Consider the following 27,118-nt stretch of genomic DNA (forward strand, 5'->3'; position numbering starts at 1 on the left):
GAACTGACCTTTTGGAGCTGAAGGCTGTATTGAAGCCTGGGAGTGGATTTGGACATGAGACCAGAGGCGTTGACGCTGCAGTCTCTCAGGCTGCGGCTATCTGAGAAGTGAGCCTGGAGCTTTTCCCGGTGTCTCCTGCGGAGGGAAGCACGAGCAGGAAATGAAGGCACGAGGACCGAAACACGAGAGGCAGAATGAAGAGACAATCAAGAGCTGTTTGAAGACAGTCGGTAACCCGGCACGGGGGGAAAAAAAAGAAAAGAAATGAAAACAGGACAGATGACCAGGGTGAGGCGTCTGACAAGATAACGGCTGGCAGCATTTGTTGTGAGCCTCTCTCTAATGATAACACCCACTGATAACTGTCATTAATACGGTTATTGATTTCCTGAACTCATTTGGTCGGACCTTTACAAACACTGTATAGCAAAGTGATCATATTTATTGACCCGCTGGCCTTTATTTCTGAAGCAGTCATGCCACAAGCCTTGAGCTCCAGCCTGTTATGCCCTGAAGCAGAGACCAGGCCAGCGCTATACACCTTCATGTTAACCTGTTGGAAGATATTTTAACAACCAAAATAGCAGTTTCTTCACCATCTGGTGATATAAAACATCTCTAAACAGCATTGATTTACGAATTGATTTTTGTTGAAGGTCTTTCAATGATGTCCCATCCTCTAAACATGGCCAGGAATAATTTCTTGAGAATAAATTGACCTATTTTACCTTCCTTTATTGGCCGATATGATCTTATTTCTGATGCACAAATGAACGCTTCTATTGATCACGCTAAAACGACGGCATAAAATTAAAATCTGATAAGTCAGAACTTTGATCTGGCAACGCCGGATCCAAACCCGTCATCACATACTGTCACTGTATGAGCGCCTTAAAGGTCAAAGCTTGTTTGACTGACGGCGGTGAGAAACAACAAACAAAGCCACAAAGGGACCACGAGGGGGGAGAAGTGAAAATTTAATCAAGGCAATGCACCGTGAAATGTATGTTACATGACTTTGTGATAATATTCTCTGGGAAAAAGAGCGACTCCCCGGAATTACCAAGAGGGAAAAGCAGAGTTGGCGTTAATTCATCGCTCGAACCATGACGGTCTGAGACAGGAGGCGTCTCCCTGACAGACGTTCCAGGCTCCCTGCTTCATTTGCACTGCAGGGGTCGGGGCCTACACGACCTTCCCACGTCGCTTGTTCAGCCTGTGGCCGAAAACCCTTCCACCGCGACGAGGCTACCGTCCAGGAAGGCTTTAGCAATGCTAGCTATGCTAAATAAAAAAAAGGATGATAGTGTTCTTTTATTCTGGATTAAACTTTGATTGGATTAAAAATTAATTGATGCTTTGGACTCTTGGATTAAATGTTAATTCACCATTAAATATTCATTTCTAAATACTAGGTTGCTAAATCCTCGCTGCAGCCAAGGCCTATTAAATGATTCCTAAGAAAAAGATCCCCCCCCCCCAAGATGTGGAAAAAAAATGTGGTAAGCAAATGACTGAACTGATCTGAAGAACAAGAAGTGAAACTGGGAAAAAGTGATGGCTCGGAGGGACACTGGACGCTGTGACATAAAAAAGTAATCGCAGGCATGATAGCAGCCTCTATAGATGCATTTATGCGTTTTTCTACAGCAGGAAGGTTCAAAGTGTGGGAGGATGGAAACCTCGCCCTCCGCACTGCTTCCACAACTCTCATGCATGCTTCTGCTTAATCTCACACATTTTTGTTCAGTGCATGATTTTCTTTATTATAACTGCTAAGTTTTCTTTTCCCTGCTACAGTTAAGATTTACGCACAAGGGTTTGTCTTGTCAATTTGTGCGTCTTTTGCTTATTATCATGATTTCTTCCCAACAATTCCACAGATCTCCATTCATCCTTGTGATTTTGTATTGCCAGATAAAAATCCCCGTAATACATTTTTGAGAGACATCAACCCCATTGTGATTTTTTTTCCTTGCATAGTTGCTAAAACTGTACAACCAGACAGGTTTGAAAAGGCTTTGAATTCTAATTCCTGCATCGTTAAACAAAAAAAAAAAAAAAGTTTGATTTTGAAGTAATAGAAAAACTTAATTATCTCTGTGAAATGACTGGATTTGTGGGTTTGGTACTTTGTTTTGGTGAAGGACCACTGCAGTGCCCTCTTTGTTTGGGTAGCCTACTCACTTTAATGGGCATCCTCTCTTTTTACTGTATCATCACTTTTTTTCCCTTTTAGTCTGCATTTCCTTTCTTTGCCTTTGAGTTGTTGACTTGACGGCTTCAGTTTGTGCCACCTCTTACCCTCTCGTGCACACACGCGCGCATGCAAACACACACACACACGTTGAGGATCTAATGTCTCCGAACTGAACCTTGCTCTTGGCATGTCCGCATGTTTTGCTTTTATGCGCGGCGTTTTGTGACACACCTGCTCTGCTAAAACCACTTTACAAATAAATCTTACATGAGTATCCGTCCCAAATGCACCCTACACAATTTAGATGTGATCCCTTGCTAAAACATCCTCTAGCTGACTCACACTTCGGATTTCATTGGGCTTCATGCCATGATAGTAAAGTGCTCTTTCTGCACAGCCGGGGGCTTCTTCTACTAATGTGGCTCTGGCTGGCATCACTCACTTGTTGCGGCGGTAGAGAGCCATACATGCCACTCCGAGGAGACAGATCCCGGAGGCGATGCTGAAGATGGACAGCACCTGCCTCTGGTAGGTGTCACCGCTCTCTGCAGAGGAAGAAGAGAATACAGTTCAGGCCAGAGAATTTCAGTTGTGGCACAGACAATGCGGGGCTGCGACCGTGCGGTGAATTAACACACCGAACACACGCGCGAATGGGACCGCGGCGACACGCGGCCGTACGACCAGACGCGCATCTGTAGCCGGCATTAGCATGAAGCGACCAATGCCGCTGTCAGTAAATGTCAGCGTCTGAGCATGGGATGGGGACGTGGCAGACACAGGCAGGGCTCGGTGACATGTGCTAACTGAAGTGTGATAATCATTTCGTTCAGACGAACCCAGCAGGCAACACCGATGGACTGCCTCCACAGCAGGGGCCACACTGAACGTGTGTGTGTGTGTGTGTGTGAGGTCTGCGTGTGTGTCAGCATTCAGAGACTGATGGTGACAGGGAATTAGCAGCAAATGAACGCTCCCGGAGCTTCTTGTCAGTCCCGTGCACATCAGCACCAGAGGCTTAAGGTCACAAGCAGCTGGAACAAGTAACAGTTGATCCGAGCAGATATCTGTCTGAGCGAGCAGCTGGATTGTGGCGCTGCGCTACTTACCACGCCGCATGGTGCGGGGCGGTGCATTCTGCATGCACCGCGCTATCAAGAAGCCTCCTGCTCACACTTGCTTTTGACCAAAATGATCACCAGATACGGCCTGCGTGCATCCTTCCAGGTAAACAGTCGAGGCGCATCGCAGCGAGAAGAGAAACTTTTCTGTCCCTCTGTGGCTCCTGACCTAACATAACCTCTTGTGGCTTCGCTCAATCACTCAAAAACAATGAATTCCCTCGCGTCTGATCTCACCACTTTGACAACTGTAAGGAAAAGTGCAGAAAACAACGCCGCATCCTGCTCATGACCTTTGAAGGCTTGTCTGCGGCTTTTGATGTTGTCAACAGAGAACTGTCCCGGGAGGTCTTCTTCTCTGCTTGTCTGTTCAGGTTTATCAGCTTCCTCCAACTCCCGTTTTAAGGGCCGAGGCTCCCAGAGTTTGTGTTGGAGAGCTTCCTTTGGTCAAAGATAACGCTGGAGTGCAACCAAGCACTTATCCCTTTCTTCCTTTGCTTTACATTAGTGCTGCATCAACACATTTAGGGGGCGGCGTGCTGGAACTGCAGAGTTCAAGCTGGGGGAAAACATCTTAAATGTAAGAAAGCCTCAGGCAACAAAAAAAAGAACACATCTGAACAGATCTATACGAGGCGGAACATAGATTTTAATACATATATGGCTCACACAAGCACAGGATTAACACAATTCATCAACTATCACTAATATTTAAACATCTGACAGGTTTAAATGTGGGTTAAGTGTTTTTAACTTTGATAATCTGATATTTCTTTAATTCAATTTGGTAAAGCATTGAGTGAAGTCTTCCTCTTAAGCAAGGGGGAACTTATGGAACCTATAGAAGAAAAGACACTCATCGTTTTTTGTCATTTCTGCTAGAAAAATAAAAACTAAGAAACTATTTCATACACTGATTAAATGACTTGGATATGACCGATATTCAAGGATAATTGACCGAAGACAAGGAAACTAGACCGACCTTTTATGATCAAATATGTTTCAGTACAACAAGAAAACATTGTGCTAAATTAATCACGTCGTGAAGGAAGTTTTGATTTGACGATGATGTTGAGTTCGACTGGCTTTTATTCAGAGCCTTTATACTTATTTCCCCAGTCTCATGTGTATTAATGGAGCGGCCAAGAGTTTGTTTTTGTCAAACTTATACAGAAATCCTCTTTAGAGTGTTTTGATTTTAAGTAAAGATAAAAAAAAGAAAAGAAAAGATGCATTTGTATCTTGCGGAGTCTCAAAACAAAACTAAGAGCAAAAAAAGCCTCAACTGCATGTTAAACATCAGCGCCAGTACCTTTCAGATGTTGGATATGGCTGCTGGGCTCTGCCAGGTGTGTAAAATATCCCATAAAAAGTATTGTAACTACTTTTTCCATTGTTGGAAATTTCAAAATGTTCTGGCCTTGCAGATCTTTCAGCAATTCAAATCATAAAGGCAAATATTCAGAGTTATCTTTTCACCTGCAGTTAAATGAACAATGGAAGTTGCCGCTGATTAACATTTCACATGCCCTGTGTGAGAGTGCCTACGTGTGCGTGTGTGTGTGTGTGTGTGTCTAAACTCCCTTGACTTCACCATCGCTGAATTGACCTCTAAATAGTTGCATATTTGAAATACAAAAGAATATCTTTCCCCGCTGCTACATCATCATTGGTCATGTGGAGCAGCACCTGAGACAAGCCTTTTTTTTTTTTTTTTTTTGAAAGATGAAGCTGGCTTTTCCAAAATCTGAAAACATGAAAACAGCTGCCTCCAAAAGCCGTGGCGAATGGCTGCGAGGAAAAGCCAACATGCAGGCCATACATAAAGCCAATACGGGCCTTTTATTCCTGAGAAAAACCAACAAAGTGAGCAGCATCACTGTGTCGCGTGATCACATGTGTACAACTGCGGCACAACTGTCTAATTGATGAGAATAAAATGCTGTAATGAACACAATGTAATAGTCCCGAAGACAAAATGAGGTTTTCAGCGTGAAATAAATCAGAGTAAACTACTGAGACGCAGAAAGCTTCAGCTGCCGGGCTCGAAAATCAAAAGACAAGATCATATTTAAAGAAGTGAATCCCACTTCAAACAAGGCTGTGCTGTGCTCTCACTACCTGTCTCAGACTGCCTCGCATCAGACTCGCTATCAAAAAATCTGTCGGACGAAGCAGAAAAGAGAAAATCAGAGAGAAGCGCAATAAGCAAACCAGCGCGCATATAGTGTTTAGCTCAGGTCAAAACGGAAAAGAAAACTGCTTCAGCTTTTGCCTGTCAGCTGTCCAGCTATCAATCGATCAATCCCGTTCTCATTTTCTCTAATGCATCCGCCCACCTGCGGTAGCTTTCTGAACTAATTTAGTCCCCAGATTAAAATCAGTGAACTGAGGAATGCTGTGCGCCGGCCAGGCTGCTCCTCCACACCGCCGCTCTCCTCCCCTTCTTTTTTTCCCCGGGAGCGGGCGTGTGACGTGACAGCGGCGTACAAAATCATGTAAATGGAAAACTTCATAGCATGCCATGTTGGTTTTCTGTTATGTATGCACAAAAGCGGGCAGGGAGCAGGAGGAAGATGAAGAAAATGGAAAACAGAGCGCAGTCAAGAGGGAGTGTGATGAATGTGGGCCTGTGTTTGTGTGCGCAGAGGAGGGAGATTATAATGTCTTCTCTCTGGACGAAGAACAGTCGATCATTATTAAAGAGAGAGTTTGGTTCTTGAAAGATCGGATATCTTCAGTTAAATCAACCAGAATCCTCAGACTTATAGAAAACAGGCTTAATTAATGATATATAGTAGAAAATATAAAGTAAATATAAGGATCGTGCATAGTTAAAGGCAGGATCGCTGCCGTCTGTCTTTGCCTCACACTCATTACATCACTCCTCTCCAACAGCGCTGTTCCTCATGCAGACAGAATACACCTAATTCACCGCCACAGTGTTTCCATGGCGACTGGCCCACATTAATTTTCCAAGGTGAGCGGCCTTGTTGTGCCGGATTGTGTGTTTTGTATGCGGTATTTCACAAGATGTAAGCCACATAAATGATTGAGCGCTCGGGCGCAGTCAATGGAAAGTTGTCTTACCCATGAACTCGATCCCAAGTTCGTCCGCTGCTCCATTCAAGCATTCAAGGATGGCAAGAGAAAGAGGATGGAATGGGCAAATAGAAAGGTGGCGGGAGAGAGAAAGAGAGAGAATATAAAACAGTTAAAACATGATGCGCCTCCATCTCAGTCAAAAATTCACCTTAGGGAGGGGCGCATGCTGTAAGTAGACCGTAAAGTTGGTTTGACGGCTCTCTCAGACATGGCTTCCCCCTGCGCACCAGGTAATGAGCCAGCCAGCCCCACATGCTCGGGATGCTTTTCACTGACACTCTGAATTTCGCACAGTTTGCAGTGGCTTTGAATGAAGAAAAGGAAACAACAAAAGATACGGGGGCTGGGAGGATTAGAGGAAGGATCACGGAAATAACAAACACAACATAAGAAACGGGAAAATGAAAGTTAAAAATGACACATCATGTAGCCTTATGTCGCTGCCGTTGCTTTGCGCGGGCCTTTTATATTGATTTGAGCCCGAGGCGTCGCAGTAATTGTTCTCCTCCGTCTCCAAGCAGAGCATATTCACAAGCTGGTCGCTTTGAGATGCAGCCCAGACATAGCCACATGTGAACGTGCATCCGCCGAGTATACCCTTGTCTATACCCCTTTGTCTTTCGCGCGTGCACGCGCGTATGCGAGCGAGCGCACGTGCGCACACACAGAGAGGCTTCCTTTATGCGGTTAAGTCTTTTTCCCACATTCCCAGAGCTGGGAGGACAGATAAAAGGGAGCACTCGTGTTCTTCCCATCCTGACAGTGCCCCCTTTTTATGTCACTGTAATGTAATCTTATTTAAATTAAAATGAAACCCTCACTAGTAATTGCTTTTCGGACAGAGGTGGTCTGAGTTTTAAATAGAATACGGCGTGCCAAGCACTGACACATTATGTGGTGGGCAACTATCAAAGTAGAAAAATGACATTTTGATTGGAGCAGAGGAAAAAAAAAAATGTGTCTGTGCTCTCAATTTAGTTTTTGGGAAATATGAGCGACAATAACAACACGGCAGAAATCCTGACGGCGTAAAGACAAATGAATGACTTGATGAATGGATTGCAATAACTCCAGAGTTATCTCACTCTATTAAGGAAGTGTGATTTGAGGAAACGGTTCACACACGGTTAGCAAACTTGCTTAAATGACATTTAAGGAAAGTTTCGCATTCAGACGGAGAGGAAATGTGAAATTCGAAAAGTGTTATTCACCCTGCAATTACAAGACAGGCTCCTAATGAGAAGCGAGTTCATGATTAAAGTGATGAGAAGAGAAAAACAGCCTCAACGTAGGTGTGAATTGTAAAAATCAAACAATAATTTCATTCCTTCAATGAGAAAAAAGGCAGGTTTCATTGTGTTTGAATGCAATCCAACAAGCGAAAGGATTACTCAACACGCTGGCCTTTATTATGTCTTCCTTCTCCATAATAGTCATACTTACTGCAACTTGCAAACTAATGATTCAAACAATTTAAAAGCAATCTGACTGGCGGACATAATACCTTTCTTTGCCGAGAGGCAGCTATACCTTCCAGATCAAGATGCATCCTCGACTTTTGAAACCGGGCTTTTGTTGTCACCGACTCACAAACACTTGGCAAAGTCACAGAAATGAATGCAGCATCTCACTGATGTTGCCTGATCTGTATTATCCATTCAAGCCTCTCCCTGTGATTACCCGTGGCAAGAGCCGACACTTTCCCGCTCTAAATCGGCCCGACTGTCACAGGCTGTGCCGACGATGTCATTACAACTCTGATACCCATCCCTTCTTCTGGCGTCGCCCTGTCTGCACACATTCACCAATCATAATATGTGCAGCCTCCCAATCCTTCGCACTGGCAACTCAAAGCACCTCGGGGAATCATTTACGGCGCCTTGCGGGAGCCCTGAGCAAGCTGGGAGAATACCTGTGCATCGTGTCAGATGCTTTTGGCCCGATTAAGAGGCAGGAATCTGGCAGGTGGAAGAGACAATGGCAGGAGTGAATCAAATCCTTAATCCCCTCCTTCACTTGGGTGAGCAGGAAACCGAGGAGCCAATATGTGAGTGTGTGTGTGTGCGTGAGTGTGAGTGTGTGTGTGTGTGTATAGTATTGAACTCAATATCCTGTGTAGGTACTTACCCCAGGCCTAATATCCACAGGAGATAAATAGTTCGAATTAGAGGATTTCCTTCTTTCTCTCTTTCAATCAGCTGCTGGGCAAAACCGAAAACTGGCTCACCTTCCTCTGCCTCCTCCTCAATAATTCACCAAGCATTCCCTCTGCAGCTGCAAGCCCCCTGAAGACCACGGGCTGCAGGCGTATCGTGCTATGAAACGTGGTTTTGACGAAACACGTAGTGATAAGAATAAAATAATAATAAAAGTAAGACGAAGGCAATAATGGCTATAATTATTCAGGATCCATTTATAAAATTATATCAATCCGTCTGTCATAATAGTCATGTGTAAGTCGTAAAAAAGACCTTATTTTAGGTTTTATTCACATTACTTGTTAATTTTGCTTCGTTGGAGAGCTGCAGAGCTGCTGTCTCTCTAAAGCAGTTGTCCACATGGTTATTATTTTACTAAACTACTATTAACTGGAAGAATCCCTCAAATTTCCTCACCCAACAATGTTTTCAAGTAAAAAAAAAGCAGACTTTTGTCGCGTTTAGACAGTTAGTTTCCACGATAACTCTGTTCCGAGTCGACTAAAACGCAACTTTATAAAATCCCTCGTCTCTGTGTAAACAGCTCAAAAGGACGTTTTTTCTACAGCACATGTGCACGATGGTCGTAGTATCAGTTCTGGACATGTGTGAGAAGTTCCAGCAGTTCAAAGGCCCTTGAATGTTTTCTACAAGCGTTCTCCTGTGGTTTTATTACATGATTGTGAAAATAACGACAGTGATTTAACATAAAAACTAGACTGTTGTGTCTGTGTGCGCAGCTATGGTTTTTTTTCTCTTCTGAATTGATGACGCTATCAGTCGATCAGAGTTGTGCAAACGGGGCCCTCAGTCCTCCTGACAGCAACAACAAAGATGTCTGGCCGCAAGGAACGGCAACTTTAACCTGCACAGATGCAACTTGCTCATCTTTATATAAGACGTCTGTCCTGCTCTGTGCATGCCGCCGCTTCTTGTAGAACATCTTCCTCCAGTTTATAATGAGTAAATCATTTTATCAGTCAATATGCTGACCCGCACAGAGCTGGCTGCTGCCTTACGATTGGATTACTGAGACAGTAACTGGGCTTTATGTGCATTAATGAGACATCCTCTGAGTTACTGCACCATGTAAGCAGGAAGTTTCTAATTTCACAAACAGGTAAAGTAGCTCCTCTTCTTCAAACTGTGGTCAACTTTCTAATTTCGCACCAGTGATGTCCTCCTAACTGCAGCCTTCCTGCATTAGAAAAGCCTTCAATTAAAGACCCCTCCACTCCCCCGCTGTGCATCAATATGTTGGAGCCGCTACCTTTTCCCCGTCTCGTTTCCAAAGCCGAGTTCACAGCGGTGTAACTGGAGGACGTGGCGGGGAGCCTCCCTTTTGTGTCTGGTGCCTGTGAGATGTGCAGGACCGTCTCTGCCTCGCCGGAGTCAGGATATGCGAATGACAGAGTGGCGCCGCATGCAACTCAGTCCAAACTGCGCTTTTAGTTAGTTTTTTTTTTTTTTTTTTTTGCCAGTCAATACTGACATGCGACGGTGGTGGTGCACAGAAATTGATTTTGGAATATAAAAGGTAAAAGCAAGAAAAACTGTCCGCCCACCATGAGAACGAGATACAATTCATTTCTCATGCTGCCATTTTAGTCAATGACTAAAAAAAAATAAAAAATAAAAACCTTAAACTTACTCATACACACCCACAACGAAGTGAATTTTGGGAGCGCTTGTCCCAGTTGAAGCAACTGCTGGTGTGTGGATGTGTGTTTGTTATTTCATGATTTGGCACTTGAAAGGAGGATAATCCACAAAACCCCCGATAATCTGGGGGAATTTTAGAGCAGTCAGTATCAACAGAGATCAAAATAGGCTTCATTGCCTCCTTAAAACCCTCCGAGGTTACCGGTTACAGCTGCTTCGTGTGCTGGAAAAGCAGAAAACCAGTCTACTGTTCAGTAGACGGCCCTTCTGAAGGTTTTTGGTGCATTAACATTTTGAATGTTGTCTAAATGTTTGAAAATGTTCCTTTATTTGTTGTAGATTGAAAACATTTTTACCAGCTTAAGAACCACGGGTCTAAAAGAAATCCTGAAAACGACCCCAACCGTCTGCAGCATGTGCTGTTTACCCAAACGGGACAGCTAAATAAATGACTCAGGAGAAAGCATTGTTTTTGTTTTTAAAGTTTTGCTATTCTTTCTACAGCCACACTTTATTTCTTTTTAAGTAGAGACAGGGCTTTAATTCATTCACTGACGGGTTTTTTTTTTTCCATTTCTTTTACTTCCTTTGGATAAATTAATCTAAAAAATACTTTGTAAACAAAAAAATAAGAAATATTTCTCCAGATAAAAAAGGGAAATTGGTTGTCAGACAAAATATACGCACGTATATATGACTTATTATCTCCTAAATGTGCAAGAAAACCACCTTTGTTTAATGACGTCCATGAAAATGTTATCTAATCCAGCTGCAGCACAACATCATTCCTATGCTAATGGTGGCGACTGTGCAGATTCAGCCTTGCAGCTTCAAGGATCTCTGTTATTATTGTGGAGATTCTTGCTGTGAAGTGTTGCACTTCCCACATACTGATCAAACTGATTTATGGGCCGACCTGAAAAAAGACGTTGGGTCTTTGAAACACAGTTTTTTGTCTCCCAAACGGCGGAGAGTAAAAACGTCAAGCTTTCTTTTATATCTCCCCACCTTGTGACGCTTATTGTCTTATATATTTTTGATGAATCCACAAACGCCGCAAATGTGTTGTAATTGATCTGACGGTCCCTTTTTATGCAAAACATTAAAAAAAAAAAAAAAAAAGAAGAAGATGAAGAAGAAGAAGAACATCTCAATTTCAAGATCAACAAAGAATATGATCTCCTGAGCTGGATGTGAGGAGGAATTGATGTGTGTCCATGGGAGATAAAATAAATCCTGCGGTGAAGATTGTGTGCCATGTGAGTGCATAAAACATGTCTGGCGACACTGACTTGTGACCCCATTAATGGACCCTCGGAGGGCCTGTTGGATTCAACAGGACGGCGATGGAAGTGAAGTTTCTCACCCTGACTCCTGGTGCAGAGGAGCCCAGTCGCTCCGTGAAACAGTGTGAATTTGTAAAGCCGCAGTCTCGCGGGAAAGACTCCAGGCCTCCAGTCTCTCCTCCGTGTACCTCTGACGGTTTTTTTTTGTTTTTTTTCCCTTTATTTTCTAACTACACCACACAGCTGTCATGGGGAATCAAAGACTCCCGGGGAATTGTTTTTCATGAACAATAGGAAACAGAAGACTTTCCTTTTTCTTTAAACTAGACGACTGTGAAGCAAGACTGAACAGTAGAATAAAAAAAAAAAATAAAGAAGGTTTAATTCTCATGGTTTATCTATACGATGGCATCCAGGTAGGCCAATAAGAAATCCACTGACCTGAAATTGAATTATTCTTTTTTTTAATTGCTTTGATAGTTACTTGTATTGCCATTTAAAGAAAAGCCTTCACATCATGACCGCATGAATCATTAACTCTGAATATCTGGAGTATATCAGGATTCTGGATCTGGATATTATGCTTTTAGAAAAGTTGGATTGGAGATTTTTGCTTGGTGTAACATTTCATTTTTGGCGTTTTAGGTAGAAAACAGGTGAATGAAAGTTTGAAACTGTTGCAGAAGTTTACAAATGATAGAATTTGGGCCCCTGAAAAAAAAAAAAAAAGGAAAAAAAAAAAAAGGATGGAAATCACAAGATATGAAGATGGAAAGAAATATCTCCTCACATAAACCAAAGCCTGGAGGACTTTTCAGTCCAACTTTGCGACCTTCAGTGGAATAAAGTGTATCTAGTTCAGAAGTGAGGAGACCTCGACTGCATGTTTTCGACTTTTTGCCAACTTTAACACAACTGAACTCAAGCCGTGGCTCTCTGCAGAGTTTCATGACGACATGGAACTCAGAATTGCTCGGGACTGGACCGGAGCGCTCACCTCTGGCAGACATGACGAATGGAACCATGAAGAAAGAGTCCAGCAGAAAAGCTCCTATCTTTTCATCCTTTTCCTTTGTAACCAGTTTCATCATTCTAAAGAGTTCCTCGCTGCTCCTTGAGCGACACGAGATGATTGAGCGACTGGATTTTTCATCCCGCTTTTCATTGTGTACGAAGAATGAGAGGATTCACATTTATTCTTTCTCAATCAAAAAATACCACTCTTTGAAAATTCTAAAAAAAAAAAAAAAAGAAAAAAAGTGTTCTCTGGAGTTACAGTTCAAACAGACTTATACAATCGTGGTCTTTAAAGGGTCAATTTAAGTCTCACTTATGTATTTATCTTGCTGACAAATACAGTAAAGTCAAAGAAATGCTCTGAGGCGCGCCGCGTGTCCTTGTTCTGAATTTGTTTTCATGCTGGAGATCGACACATCAAGATTGAGAGCAGAGAAAAAAAAAATGAAATGAAATAAGAAAGAAGAGAGAGCGTACTTGGGTCTGACAAGATAGCATCTGTCTTGGGTACAAACTGGTCACAGCGCAGTCCGTGGTAGCCCTCCTTACACCTGCGGGAGGGAGAAAAAGAGCGAGATTTCAGATTAGAAGTAAGACAAACCAAGCAGGGAGAAGCGCAGTCCGGCCATCAGTCGGAGAGACTTTCCAGATAAGGGGAAAGTGGTGAACAGGAAACCTGGACAGAAGAATGAATGGACGGTAAAAAGTGGAGTGCTCACCGAGGACCGGGGTGGAGGAGGGAGAGATACATGGGAAGTGTTAGGGGAGAGGTGGCTGGGCAGGCCTGAGCAGCGTCTGCAGCCTCGCTGATAGCAACATGACTGACAGGAATGCCAGGTCCCAGCGGAGGAAACTGGGATGCCGGGATGGAGGGTGTCTGGCGCGACGCAGAAGATCCGCCGCAGAAGCGAGGCTGACGTGGTTTGGAACGCTCATACAAACAAAGTCCTGGCACAGTCCGACTATTTGCCTCCGTCGTCAAATAAATATGCCTGCAACTGTCGAGGCCTGCAGATCCCCCAGCAACTGTCAGAGATACACCAGCTCGAATTATGGCATTTGATGTCTGGCTGTTGTGATATTTCTAGCAGTACCAGTCGCTCTCTGTGAGACAAACACAATGCGGAAGACAAGTTAATGAGGAATTCTTGCAAAATTCCCCTCCAGGTAAGCTCACCTGGCATGCAGCACTTGAAAAGCTATTAAATCCTCAAGGGTTTCTCTGATAATCACGTTATTTCAGTTTTACTTCTGTATAGTCTAAAGAAGACAGATATTTTCATTGTCTTGTCTTCGATTATATTCCATTGCATAAATGGATGGATTAAAATCAAATCTTTAGTTCTCAGTTTGAACCTGTGAATCTTCATCTTCTTGTGATAAATGCAGAGATTTTTTTTTCCCTCGCTCCATAATTTATTAAAAGATGGCTGTAGGTGCGTGTCAGTGTGTGCATACATGTGTGTGCAATGACTTGGATCGGCCTCGATTCCGTAAAGCAGCATTTAAGTCGGTATTTTGTTAACCAGCACTTGAGGCAACATCTGTTATTTTCAAATCAACATAATATGAGAATGCATATAATGTATATGAATACACTAGACTAATATATGAAGAGAATATCCTTGTACTAACCAGTATATGTTATTCTGATCAGGTCCTGTATATTTTATGTGCCATTTAACTTATAATATAACGAGAAACCCTGAAGGGACCTCTACACCAGCCTGCTTGGTGAAATCCTCAGTATTTTTAGTCCTGAGGAGACTGAAGCATTTTTTTTTTTTGTGGTGGGATGATCCACCCCTCTAACTCTTTTAAGGCTTTACTGAGACAATTGGGGGATTTACTTTGATGTGTCTGTCCCAACATTAATGCACATGACTGAGCGATGCGTTAGGGTTGTCCACGCTGTCGCCATCAGGCTGTGATGTATCGCTGGCAAACTGCGTTGGCTTAACTCTCGCACATTAGCCATCAATATCTGTCAAACGCGTTTCCACCGGTGTCACAGATCACGCATTCGGTGTAATGTATTGGATGAGTGACAAGCAGAAGTGGACTGTTCGATCTTGCTCGGCTCGGCTTGACCGGATAGCTTGAAGAAAAATGAAAAAAAAAAAAAAGCAAAACAACAACAAGGGAGGGGGTATGTAAAACAAGCCGAGCAGCAGTGGCGATCACAAGTTCTTGGTTCTCGGCTGGGATCTGAGTGAAAACTGTGATAAGCCCGTCATAAGTCTTTGTTTCTACATCTCAAGCTGCAGTTTCAGCTCCATTTGTCTCGAGCGTCCCGCCTCAATATGTGCAGTTTCTCATCTCTCATTTCAGACGCGGCTCGGAGCTGATGGTTATGTAAATGCAGCTGCACGGAGATGTTCATCGGTGCACGCTTTCTTAATTTGCACCTGTTTGCTGCTGCTGCAGGTTCATCTGCAATCATCCAGACTGAGTTATGTAGAAATTCTGGCCTCCAAAAAGTTGATGTTATGTCATTTATTCAATAAGTGATTGATACAAGTATCTGAATCCCTCAAAGTTTTACTTGTGGCTTAAAAAAAAAAATCTTCAAAGAATTGAAGACTTGATCAATGTGCTTGAAATCATGCTGCAATAAAAAACAAAACCATTTTTCTGGAGTCATTTTCGATTGTTGAGCTCCGTTCCTCCCCCCTCCCCCCCATCAACCAATCACTGCAAAACACAGCTGGGAACACTTCAGGAGAACGAGTGATTGGCGGATTGATTAACAGATTGAATACTGCAATTGTGGCGTTATCACGATAAAGAATGCCGCTGTTACCGAGGAAGTGAAACCTTATACGTCGAGAAGCTGAGAGTCATTTTTATTGACTTTCTGCGGATGTGAAGATAGCAAAGTCACTGACTGAGAGTGACTTCATGTGGACAGGGGGAATCCAACATGCAACCTTCTGACTGGGAGGAAAAACAGTCCACCACCCCCAGAACACACATATCAGCTGCATCCTTCACTTCCTTCGAATTTTAATCACAAAGGTCCCTTTGGACAAAACCTGCAGGCCAGTTTTTAAAATGATTAATCCATCATTATGTCCCTTGATGCGCCGAAAAGTGAAACTTTGCTTTTAAGAGCGAGGCAATAAGGGAACATCCCGCGTGTTCCCCGATCGACTTTCAATAGAAAAACAAATAAGATTGTTTCATATAATGAAACAAATAGTACGAGGTCAACCTCTGAGTTCTCTAATTTGTTTGACTAATATTTGGATGGAGTGTGTGGAAATACATGGAAAGTGTTCGGTTTTGGAGGCTGGCAAAGTCTCTACTTTTCAGGTTAGGCTTAAGACTTTTAATAAAAACCAGCGATAAAATAAAATAAATAAAATAATAAGGTAACAAACATTACCATTAATTAACATGAGTTTGTGGAGGACTGGTTGATATTACTATTATTAATTGTCTCTCGAATCTGAAGTTTATATTCATTCATTCTTCTCTACTGGCTCCAGGACGGCTCAGGTCGCAGGGGGGCTGCAGCTAATTACAGCAAACACATGGTGAAAGTCCATCACAAGGTTAACAAAGGGAGAGAGACTACCGCACACACAGCTCCAGGCAATTTAGAGTCGCCAATTAACCTAACAAGCCTGTCTTTGGATTGCGGGGAGGGAGCCGGAGCGCTCAGACAAGCCGCGCTTGTGGACAGGGGAAAAACATGCAAACTCTGCACAGGAAGGCACAGCAGGAGTCATCCCGCACCGTGCATGCGTTGTAATCATCATTAATTAGGCTGGACGGTGTAAAAATGATGGGTTTGTGAGAAGGAGAGAGGGGGAAACCAGTGAGATGTGAGAGGCCCCTCACGGTGAACGGCACCCCTGACAGGCTGCAGGGCGCGATCGTTCAAACAGCCATTTTGTGTTAGGCGGCAGTAAAAACCTCTCTCTAACTGCACCTTCAAATCGTGGGACTCATTACAGTTCCAGCGATGTGTGAAAAACACCCTCGAATTAAACCCGCTAAATCTTAAAACCTCCAACTCTTTGTGTCATTTCATTTTCCGAAGTAATAAGCAAAACACACAAAACCTCCACAGTTCCCCGCTCAGGCAACCAGAGGGGGATGAAGAAGTTGATTCTCTCGTGTCATTGTCTCTCCCACAGCCAGACTTCTGCCTCTTAATCAGCCTAGAAAATGACTAATGCAAAAAAAAACTGGTATCCTCTAAACTCTCTCCCAAATCTTCCTTTCATGCACAGACACACGGATGCACAAGATTATGCCGCTTTAAGTCTTGCAGACCGACACACACAGCTTCCTCCGGATTGTATTTGGGCCGAGAATCGGGGGTGAAATAAAAATTAATAGTTTTGGTCCAAATCTGTAGAGTTGGGGAGACGGGCTTTCAGAATACAGATAGCGTGACCAGACAAAGCCAGAGATTCATTGTGTGCGAGCTCACAAAACCTAATGATGATTGGTTTTGGAGCCGGAGCTGGGTTTAATTAATTATTGCATCACGCACTTTCAGCAGCGGTAACGATTTCTGCTCCGGAGACCATCGGCGAAATTCTTATGATCATTGTTCACGATGCATTTTATAGTAGACCGAAAACTTTAAAAAGAGAGAGAGAGAGGGAAGCAAATACAAAACACAAGTCTTGAATGATGATGTAAAAACAGCACATCCGTCTGAACAACCGTCGTTAATCAGCATGGAGATAGACCATTAAACGTGATTGAACATTTTGCTGTGAAATGTAATGTGCAAAAGAACACGCCATACGACGCGTTAAGCGGCCGTCCAAATGACTAATGCAAAGATATCAGATTAGTGCTGAATTAAAACGGCTTTGTGTGGGAGACAGGAAGTCAGAGCGCCAGTGGGAGAGGGCTTTGGAAATAAAGAGCGCCGCAATACAAAACTTAATCTCACAGTGCAGGAGTGCCCAATCCTATTCCTGGAGAGCTCCCATCCTGCATGTTTTAGCTCCCTCCCTGCGTCGACGCTCCTCAGTCTAACGATTCCATCATTACCAAGCGCCTAACAAAGCCCAGTAATGAGCCTGTCGATGCAATCAGGTGTGTTGAAGCGGAGAGAGAGAGAGCTAAAACATGCGGGACGGCGGCGCTCGAGGAATAGGATTGGGCACCCTTAAGTGCGTGCTTTCTTTTTGTTAAGTACCAGACTCGCCTCAAAAAAAGTCAATTTTAGCTTTAAGAAGACTTGCTATTAAATTCCGGGCATGGCTTTCCTCATAATTCAGCCATGAAACATTGATTAGGCGTAAAGAAACACAGATATCGTCCCTTCATTCGTCAGCGGGAGAATCTCACGCCGACAGCCAATAATTCACCTTGAAATCCTGGGTGGCGCCCAGGAGGGCCAGTCAGATTTCAAGGGTACACGGTCCCTCCCCTCCCGCTGCTCGGCGCCGCCTGAGATCGCACCTTCCATCCCTGGGTGTGAGCTGAGACGCCTTGTTAGTATTCTGAATCACAAACCCGACGGCAGAATGCCTGTCTGGCTATCTGTTTACGTCTGGGCCCGCTCTCTGTTTGTCTACGTCTCCATCTCTCCCCTCCTAGCATCTTTGTAGTACTGTGAAATAAGCTCAGCCACCCCTCAATGAGATGCAAACAATGCTTTGTAAATGTGTTTGTGCGAACATGGCGTTGAATGTCTAAATGGATGATAAACAATAAGAGATAATGACGTGCTTGGAGTGTGGGTTTGGGTCTCTATCTCCAAAGAGGGGAAACGGGAGAACAAGAGCTCGCGTTTCTGTGTGTGTGTGTGTATGTGTGTGTGCACTGGTGTGTTTAAATAAAGATGGGCGGGAGGGAGAGGGGTATCTCAGTGTGAACCCAGATGTGTGTGTGTGTGTGTGTGTGTGACTTGGGGTACATATGGCAGTTTTTCTCGAGTATATGTTTTTAAATCCTGTAGTAAGTACATGTACAAGCAGCAGTGTGTGTGTGTGTGTGTGTTTCCCCCTCCTGCTTCGGAGCTGTCTGCGTCTACCCAGCTGCTTTTAACACATGTTCCAGTCACAGAGAAAGCACACCTCTGAGTCTGGAGGATGACGGAGGGGTGGGGAGCTCTGCCTCATAACTAATCACCGTGCCGCCTGTTAATTAGCGTGAAGAAAAATGGAGGGCGGTTTGAGAGCGAGGGGAGGGAAGAAGAGGTTCAAGGAGGAGATAAGGCAAAGGAGCGCAATCATATCAGCTGAGCTTTCGTTTACCTTCTGACACCCGTGTCCCATATGTCCCATAAAATAACCCCATATGCCATAACTGCTGACGCAACATGGGAGGTGTTCAGCAATTAATGAGTAGATTAACTCAAGGCTTTCAACTTATTTTTGGCAGTACTGTTTCTGCAGCCTGTCGGAGATTTTTTTTTTTTTTTTTTTTTTTTCTCTCTCCCAAGATTCATTGTGAAACATGAAGCTTAAAGGAGGGGGTTAGTTTCTCGCATTTAAGAGCACACGTTGACAGCCACTTTAAAATCACACAGGCAATTCTCCCGCTCAGCATGTGGGCTTCAAGTGAAGCTAAATAAGTTTGAAGATTTGAGGCAAAGATTCAGTCATGACCTTAAAGTTTAGTGCTCATGCCCTAAAGCGAGTTTGAGTCGGACTCCGTCTTGTTGATGCATGTTCTCCCTGTGCGCGCGTGGATATTTCTCCACGTATACTTTGGCTTCACGGCACAGCTTGAGATGACGCATTCGAGGATAATCGGCGAACCTGAAATTGCCTGTCAGTTTGAAAGAGTACATGTGTGACTTTGCGCCTCTCTCTGTGCTCGCTCCGTGACAGATTGGCGACGCGTCCGGGGTGCGCCCGGCTTTGATCCGCCGTCAGATGCAATCGGCTCCCGCGCGATCACGGCGGATGAAGTGGCATCAAAGGCCGGATCAATGGATGAATGGATATCTACGTTTGAGGAAACATTTCTCAGATACTAATGCAATTTGTTACCGATACCCCGGCTGACCTCATCCAACAGAGTGACGAGGTACGAGTCCCAAAATGTTGAATTTTTCCTGTAAGAACGTCTCCTCCATTCCAGCTCAGAAGCTGATTCGGCTCATCTGTAACTTGAGAAGCCGCTCTCTAAAAAAACAAAAAAAAATCAAAATTACATCTGTAATCGGTGGCGAAGGGGCAAACTGCACATGCTGTTCGAGAACAGATAGTAAATGGGCCTCGTGGTGAAATTGTTTTCTCAGCTGAGTAATCTAGCTCATCAATTATCGTCAATCCAAGCAGAAACTAATAATAACCACGAAACAATGAGCCACGATTAAAATTAAATTGACTAATTTCTTTGTCTTTTTATTACGTATCTAAAATTATAGGCATGATGCTCGTGCATTGGTTCAATATTTTAACTTTACAAGGAAAAGACAAAGAAATGACCTGATGTTCATGAATATCTATGATTCACCATTTTATGCACAGCGACATAGCATCACAAGCTGCTAGGAGGCCAAAGCACCCTGATCCATCATCAGCTGAAAAGCATATTTCTACAGTTTTAAAATTAGAAATAGAATCTTGTAGCGCATGAATGGACAACTTTAATGTCAAGGCCTTGAAAATGTTGTTTACATCAACCAAGGGCCAAATTATGACCTAGCATGAAATATCTGATGAAATTTGTAAATCCATCATCTCAGTGTATTGAAAATCTGTTGCACAGCTTTAAAAAAAAAAAGAAAAAAAAAAAGGTGTGATAACACATGATGAGCAATGCTTTTCTGCCACATGCACACAGTTGTTAGGTAATGTATTAATTACCGGGAAAAAATGCAGTGTGAATGAAGTTAGAACGAACATTTAAAGGTGCACATGCACCCGATTTGGTTTGATATGCACCAACAGTGCAAATACCGTGCACTACCAGTTGTGAGAAAAAAAAAAACAGTTTCTATTTGAAAAGCAGGTCTTGGCCCACTTCTGACAAAATCTATCTTTCTTGTGCCTTGATTGAAGTTCACTTGACCTCTCGCTGCAGCACAAACCGACGGCCTTTGAACATGCTAACCACAAGATGTGACGGAGAGCACGAGCGCTCGCAGATCTCCTGCACTGCAAGCAAGAGGAGACCTGCTGCTAAAATACCACCCAAAATGCTAGTTTTAATGAAACCTGGTTATTTTTTATTAAACTTTCGTTATAAACAATGAAGTGCACCACAACTACGGCCATGAAGGAGACTTCTACTGCTATGAAGTCTCTGCAAATTTGCGACTGAACCCATGTGTGTTTACAGTGGGCGTGTGGCTTGTCACATCTCGAGTCGTGCACTTGCGCCCTCACATTAGTGCATGGGTGTGTTCACACTGTCAAGTGAGCAAAGATGCAATGCATGTGCAAAATGTGAGACACTTTTAGGCATTCAATGGTCTTCACATTGCTGCACAGCCACAGGACAAGGAGCTGCTGCTGCCGTGGATCCTATAAGTTAGATTAGCTTTAGGTGACGACGTCAAATGTCACAGTTATTATTTTAAATAAGCACTTCATGGCCGAGATAACTAGTTCCTACCTGATTGCTGCAGGACACAATTAAGTGATGCACCACGTGCTAATGCACCGGGATAAAATGAGGGAGAAACACTGCATGCAATTAAAATTTGCTATTTGGGAAGTTAACCTGAAGTTATGCACAAACATTTAAAATAATGTTGCACAAAAGCATTTCGCTGGTTTAATGAAATGATTCCCTGGAAGTGACTTCCTTGAGTCACACTATCTAAGCCAATCATTATTTGGCAGCAGGGGTTCTTCCCACATTCGGCGGACACATTTATTCCACTGCTCCGAGTCTTTTGACTCACCGCCACGTCTCATATGGCACACCAACTGGTGCTGTGGATGCTGTTAAGTATTACTGGATTGGGCGTTACCCCCTAATTTCCATAACTTGACCTACTAGTCGTTGCACAATATCATCAAGATTTGCATATGCATTGAAGCACAGATGCAATATGGCATTATGTTAATTGCTAAATATCAGAATGAATTATTTAAATTCCTTTCACTCTGCACGGTTGGTAAATGAGGTGGTATTTTAATTTTCTCGTTTTTTTTTTTTTTTTTTTTGAGATGCAGCACCTGCCGCAGTCCATGATGCACTTCTTCAGGATTAGAAATGCAGCATCGGAGGCGGCTGAAGGCTCGCAGCTGATTTAAGCCGCATTTGCTTTCCACCACATCCTAATTTTCACCACTGGGAAGGTCAGCATGACTGAGTAAAATCCATTTAATATGAGCGGCGAGAAAGAAAACAGACCTCCAGTGATCTAATTTCATTCACGAAAAGTACATCGACTCACATCCATCTTTCTCACACACACGAAGAGAAAGAAAGATATACCTGCATGCACGCAGACGCAGAAACCCCTGATTCACTTTCAATATCAAAGCCTAATCAATGTCTGACACCTCTCTCATTGTTATTGATGGTCTGGGAGGGAAGAATAGGTAAGAGTTGGCAGCAATCCGCCCAGATAGTAGGAAAGTAAAAAATAAAAAAAAAATCACAATACAAGGCCAAAACACTTCCAATAAAGACTGTCTTCTGCCTTTATCGGATCACCTATACATATTCCTATCTGTCTTTCTCAGCGGTGCAGCTGGGAAGGTGTTGTGGACGAGATTTATACCTTGAGTGAATTTGATAGATGTCTATTACTGCATGAGAGCGGTACACACACACACACACACACACACACACACAGGAGTGATATACAGCTGCCAGAGTGCGACTGTGTTTGAAACTTTAATGCCGTACGAGGTAAAGCTCGGTAAATAGCAGCCACGAAGGAACTTTTCTTCCTCATAAAACAGCTAAAAATACGCGGCTGCTAACATAATGTTGTCACATAGTTGAATAATCTGCATAATTCCTGTGAGGAAACTTTATTACCTTGATGACAAAACATACTAATGAAAATCTGAGTCATTTGGTGAGGACACAACACTATCATGCATATATATATACCGTATATAGCTTGGCGTATTACATAAACAAACACCACTACAGTTAAGAAGAGGCTTCATTAGAGCAGTTTTTAATGAGCCGGCTGACTGTTACAGTAAACACACAGTGAGAGGAGTTAAATAAGGTGATCGTCCCCTCATTTCTCTTTCACCCCTTCTTTGGATCTCATCCTGAATACATTTTTGCCTGCATGGTAAATAATGTTTACAGTATAATGCATTTTTCTTGAGCTGCACCCTGGTGTAATTGCTTCTGCGATGTCCCAATTTTGCTGAAGGGATCATTACATTTTCATCAGCGAAGACGGTAAACAAGGCTGCTGCTGCTGCTGCTGCTGCTGCAGCCATCTCGTTCATCAAGACAAAAAAAAAAAAAAAGAACAAAAAAAAAAAACAAAACAAAACACGCAACCTCAACATCAAATGTCATCTGATATAACCAGCTGAGGGAAATATTTCAGTGGGCACACGGCACAAAGAGAGACAAGGCACAGTGTGTTCTGGTGGGCTCTGTCCTATCTACGCCACTCCAAGAAGTCATTAAACTCCTGGAGGATGAAGACGTCCCGGCCTGTTTGCCTTGCACATCAGCAGGGCTGAGGCTGAGGCTGAGGCTGGGAGCTGGGGCTGGGGCTGGGGCTGGGAGCTGGCACTGTATCATGCAGGAGTGTGTGCACTACATCATCACGGGGCTCCCAGGCAGCCAGCCTCTAACAGGTGCTGTTTCAAAAGACTGGAGATAACAGAGAGAAAGAAGAGGGTGAGGGGAGACGGACGAGAGGAGGAGAGAGGCGGCGGATAGGTCCTGAAGGAGATGTATTCATCTTCAGAGATCCCCCTTCTGCCTTCTCCATCTCAACGTATGCAAGTGCATTAAAGAAAAAAGCACAATAGGAACTTATGTTTTGAAGAGAATAATACTTTAAGCCTCCGTACTGAAGAAGGATGAAGTGTACCTGTATGCCATATAGGTTAAATATTCATGAGATTTGCACTTCTAGCCCCGTATAATACCAGATGTCTACATCATGTACTGTTAACCCCTCACCCTCTACAGGCGCACTTCATTATTTTTGTCACTCTCCTGATTCATAATTCAGAAGTGTACAGGGAAAATGTTTTACTTGCATACGAGCCTAAAAGCACAACAGTTCAGGAGGAGGGCCTTATTTTATTTGAGGCGCTTGAAACGGTCTCTAATGTGTGTGTGTGTGCTCTTACTTTTAGTATATTTTGCCAACAATATGAGAAACTTTGCATATATTTTACACTCTAATAGCAGCCCCTGCAGCTGGGAATTTGGAAAAATGAGCAAGTGGGAAACAAGATACAAGTCGGACAGATGCTTGTAAAGTTAACGATTCTATAGACCTGAAGCTCCGCTTTTAGCAGGTAGCAAATAACCTTGTTTTTTTAAATTTTCCATTTTAACTAAAGTGAATCAGTTTTATACCTGTGTGTGCGAAAACATAAAAACATAAGTTTGAGGTTATTTGGAATAGATGCACAAATGGACAGAAGCTTGCTTTATTGTCAAGTTCATGTCAAAAAACAAACTCTTTTCTTATTTCCCACTTTCTACTTGCTCCTAAGCACACCTTGAGATGAGTTACGACTTCTTCTTCAAGGACACTCACAAAACAAAGTTACCCAACATGTGATTTAATCTTGGCGCTTTGCAGCAAGTCAGCTTATTAGACACGACGGTCACAACATGGTGATGATAAAACGTGGATATAAATTCAATATTTGTCTCGACTGAACTGGGTTTCATGCTTTTGTGTTTATTGTTGTCAATCTGTTGAATGAAAATACATTTAAAGCTGGATGTATTCAATCAGGGACGGCTCAAGAAATAGAAAGATCCTAAAGTATCCTTTGTGCTTTAATAATGTATTAAATATAAACAAGTATGGGATCATAATGAAGTTAGACAAATAAAAACTTTAAGACTGTCATTTTTTCATGTTTGTCTCTGGTTCTTTCTGTGACATCTTGACTTTAGGTCTGTGGTTTCAGGCTCCTTTGCTTCCCGTCCTCCTGTCTGATTGCCGTTTCCTGCCCTGATGTCTCTCACCTGGGCCTGAGTGTGTGATTGTCGTCGCCTGGGCGCTCGCTCGGGTATAAATTGGGTTGCTCTCGTCTGTCGGTCCATCTGCTGTTCTGTTCTCTGCGTTCCGGCGTCTCTGCCCTCCTGGGATTCAGCCGCTCTGTCTTCTGTGGACTTCGTTCCCGTCTGAACTGCTGAACTTTGGCTTTTATAGATTTTTGGGTTCCCTTCAGACAATGTGAGCTTCATAAGTTTTTTAAAATTCTGAGTCCTCATTTCCTTCGATCTCCTTGATTTCAATTTCAAAAATCACTTGTGAATAACTTGTATTTTCCTTTCCGTGTCTGTACTTGTTTCAGCGATATCAATGTTCCTGTGAACCACTTTGAAGACTGTTTGACTCATCAGCCTTGCTTTTCTTGAGCTTAAAAATAGTACAGCAATCTCATAAAGTCATTGGTATGTTTAAAGACGCCAACGGCTTTATGAGAGTTATCAAAACAATATTTCACTGAACCATCCGGGACAATTCACTGCCTTTTATTTCTCATTAGACTGCTTGCGAGCGGCGTGCCAGACTTGAGCGGCGCAGCCGATTGGCCGGCTGCAATATTTAGCAGGGGTGTCTGAACTGTACCTGCAGAGGACGTAATGCGATTATTAAACAGTAATAAAGAGAGACGACAGGAGGAAGGGAAGAGACCTTACTGCTAGTCAACGAGGTGTGCAGAAGCTAATCCCCTCCAATATCATTAACAGAGCCCCGAAGGAGCCCAGTCACTGAGAGAGTAATTAAGTTTTAACCGTTGTTTAAAATCTAAACAATGGAATAAAAAAAAAAAATGGAGCTAACGTGACTCAGTGAGTGAGTGTGAATTTCACTTTCCGTGACTCAACTGTGCCGAAGGTGCCAAGGAGCTGGAGCGGCGTCGCCACAGCAGGAGCCAGAGGGACCTGAATTATTCACCCCCCTCCTGGTAATGGCTGCAGTGAAGATGTATGTAAAATCATAGCCTTGTCTGGACACATTATGTGAAATGAGAGGGGGCTTTTGTCTTCCAGGCAGTGATCTTCCTGAAGATTGCTTGCATGCTACATGAAAAAGAAACATGACTTTGGTGCTTTTAAATCATGAATTCGAGATGCGAATCTTCTCATCGGCAACAGAGAACCTCCATACGCTTCGCCAGTCATTCAATATTCACTATTTTTGCATGTTTAAATAGCATCCCTTATATAGAAATACATTTTATTTGCCCATGAAATTTCTGAAAGCATCAGTTTTAATCTTTAGTTCACTCCATTTCCCTTGAACAGAAACAATAACAGTGCTGCGGACTGTGAAGAAATCGCCTTCATCTAAGCAGCAGATCCCGTGTGTAAATAAGTAAAGCGCTGAATGCGTCTTTTGGATATCACAGGGTGAGAGGGATGTTTTTCTGTACACCAGCAATTTAGTCTTAAAGGCAAAGGCATTGCCATTAAAACATGATTATCCTGTGATTATAGGATGAGCGCGAGCGGGGAGGAATCACTCCTTTTGTACAAAGCACTTGACTAACACTTGACACAAAAGTGAGGAGATTTCTTCAACACTGTCGTTATCTGCGTTGCCAGGAGGCAAAACATTAACCTCTGGTAAAGCACCTGATTTTTTTCTTTTTTTTTTTGTGTGTGTGTGTGTGTGTGTGTTAGTTTCCATTTTCTTTACATGAAATTCACAGACAGTATTAAACACCTCACTTTCTTTTCTCTCCTCACACAGATGTAATCTGCTGGTAAAAGATGCCATCTCTGGAAATAATGAAGTTCTCCCCCCATTTGAGAAATTGAATATTGAAGTCTATTTACATGGTAAATAATCCTCTGCTCAGCTCTTTAAGAATGGAATCAACAGAATTTCTCAAAAACATAAAAAAAAATAGCTGCAAATTGAGTTAAAATCAGCATTGCAAGCGATATTTTCACTGCTGGCAGAGCAATGAGGTAGACTTAAATGTCATCTTACATATACTAGTCCCTGTCTCACTGGAGCCTTTTATGAAGGGGTTTCCATTTCCAAGAAGTTCACAAGCTCCCTGCTTGGATTCCTGAAGCTCACAAATCTCTAACATTATCAAATAGGTGTTTGAAATCCATTTCGATTTAGCAAGTAGTTAGAGAGTGCGACGCAAAAAAGAAATGAGCCTTCAGCATGTCAGTGGGGTCTTCTTCCAGAAGCTTTTACCCTTTTTTTTTTTTTTTTTCTCATGAGCTCCATTCATCAGATGACAAAAAGATTGCAGGAAGGATGACAGGCCCTGCGTTCGTACAGTCAGCCTCCCTGCCACGGCTGAAACAGCATGCGTGCATCCGTTGCATTCGCTGTGAGAAAAATACATTCATGTTTATGCATCTGCAAGTTTCGTGCCGCATGCATGCAAAGCCAAGGTGAATTCTAATCCAAACCTTTGAGTCATGTTCCAATGGCGGATTGTT

General features: G+C 43.0%; 1 protein-coding gene across 1 annotated transcript in view; it reads right to left on the reverse strand.

Moving 5' to 3' along the window:
- LOC115393799 (pro-neuregulin-3, membrane-bound isoform) overlaps positions 1-27,118 on the reverse strand; it is a 177,840-nt gene that overhangs the window by 16,832 nt on the left and 133,890 nt on the right. The window contains 4 exon segments of the mRNA XM_075410431.1: positions 9-135; positions 2,643-2,745; positions 6,412-6,438; positions 13,067-13,140. Coding sequence (XP_075266546.1) covers positions 9-135; positions 2,643-2,745; positions 6,412-6,438; positions 13,067-13,140 — 331 coding nt within the window.

This window comes from Salarias fasciatus, chromosome 8 (assembly GCF_902148845.1).
Source record: "Salarias fasciatus chromosome 8, fSalaFa1.1, whole genome shotgun sequence".
Lineage (NCBI taxonomy): Eukaryota > Metazoa > Chordata > Actinopteri > Blenniiformes > Blenniidae > Salarias > Salarias fasciatus.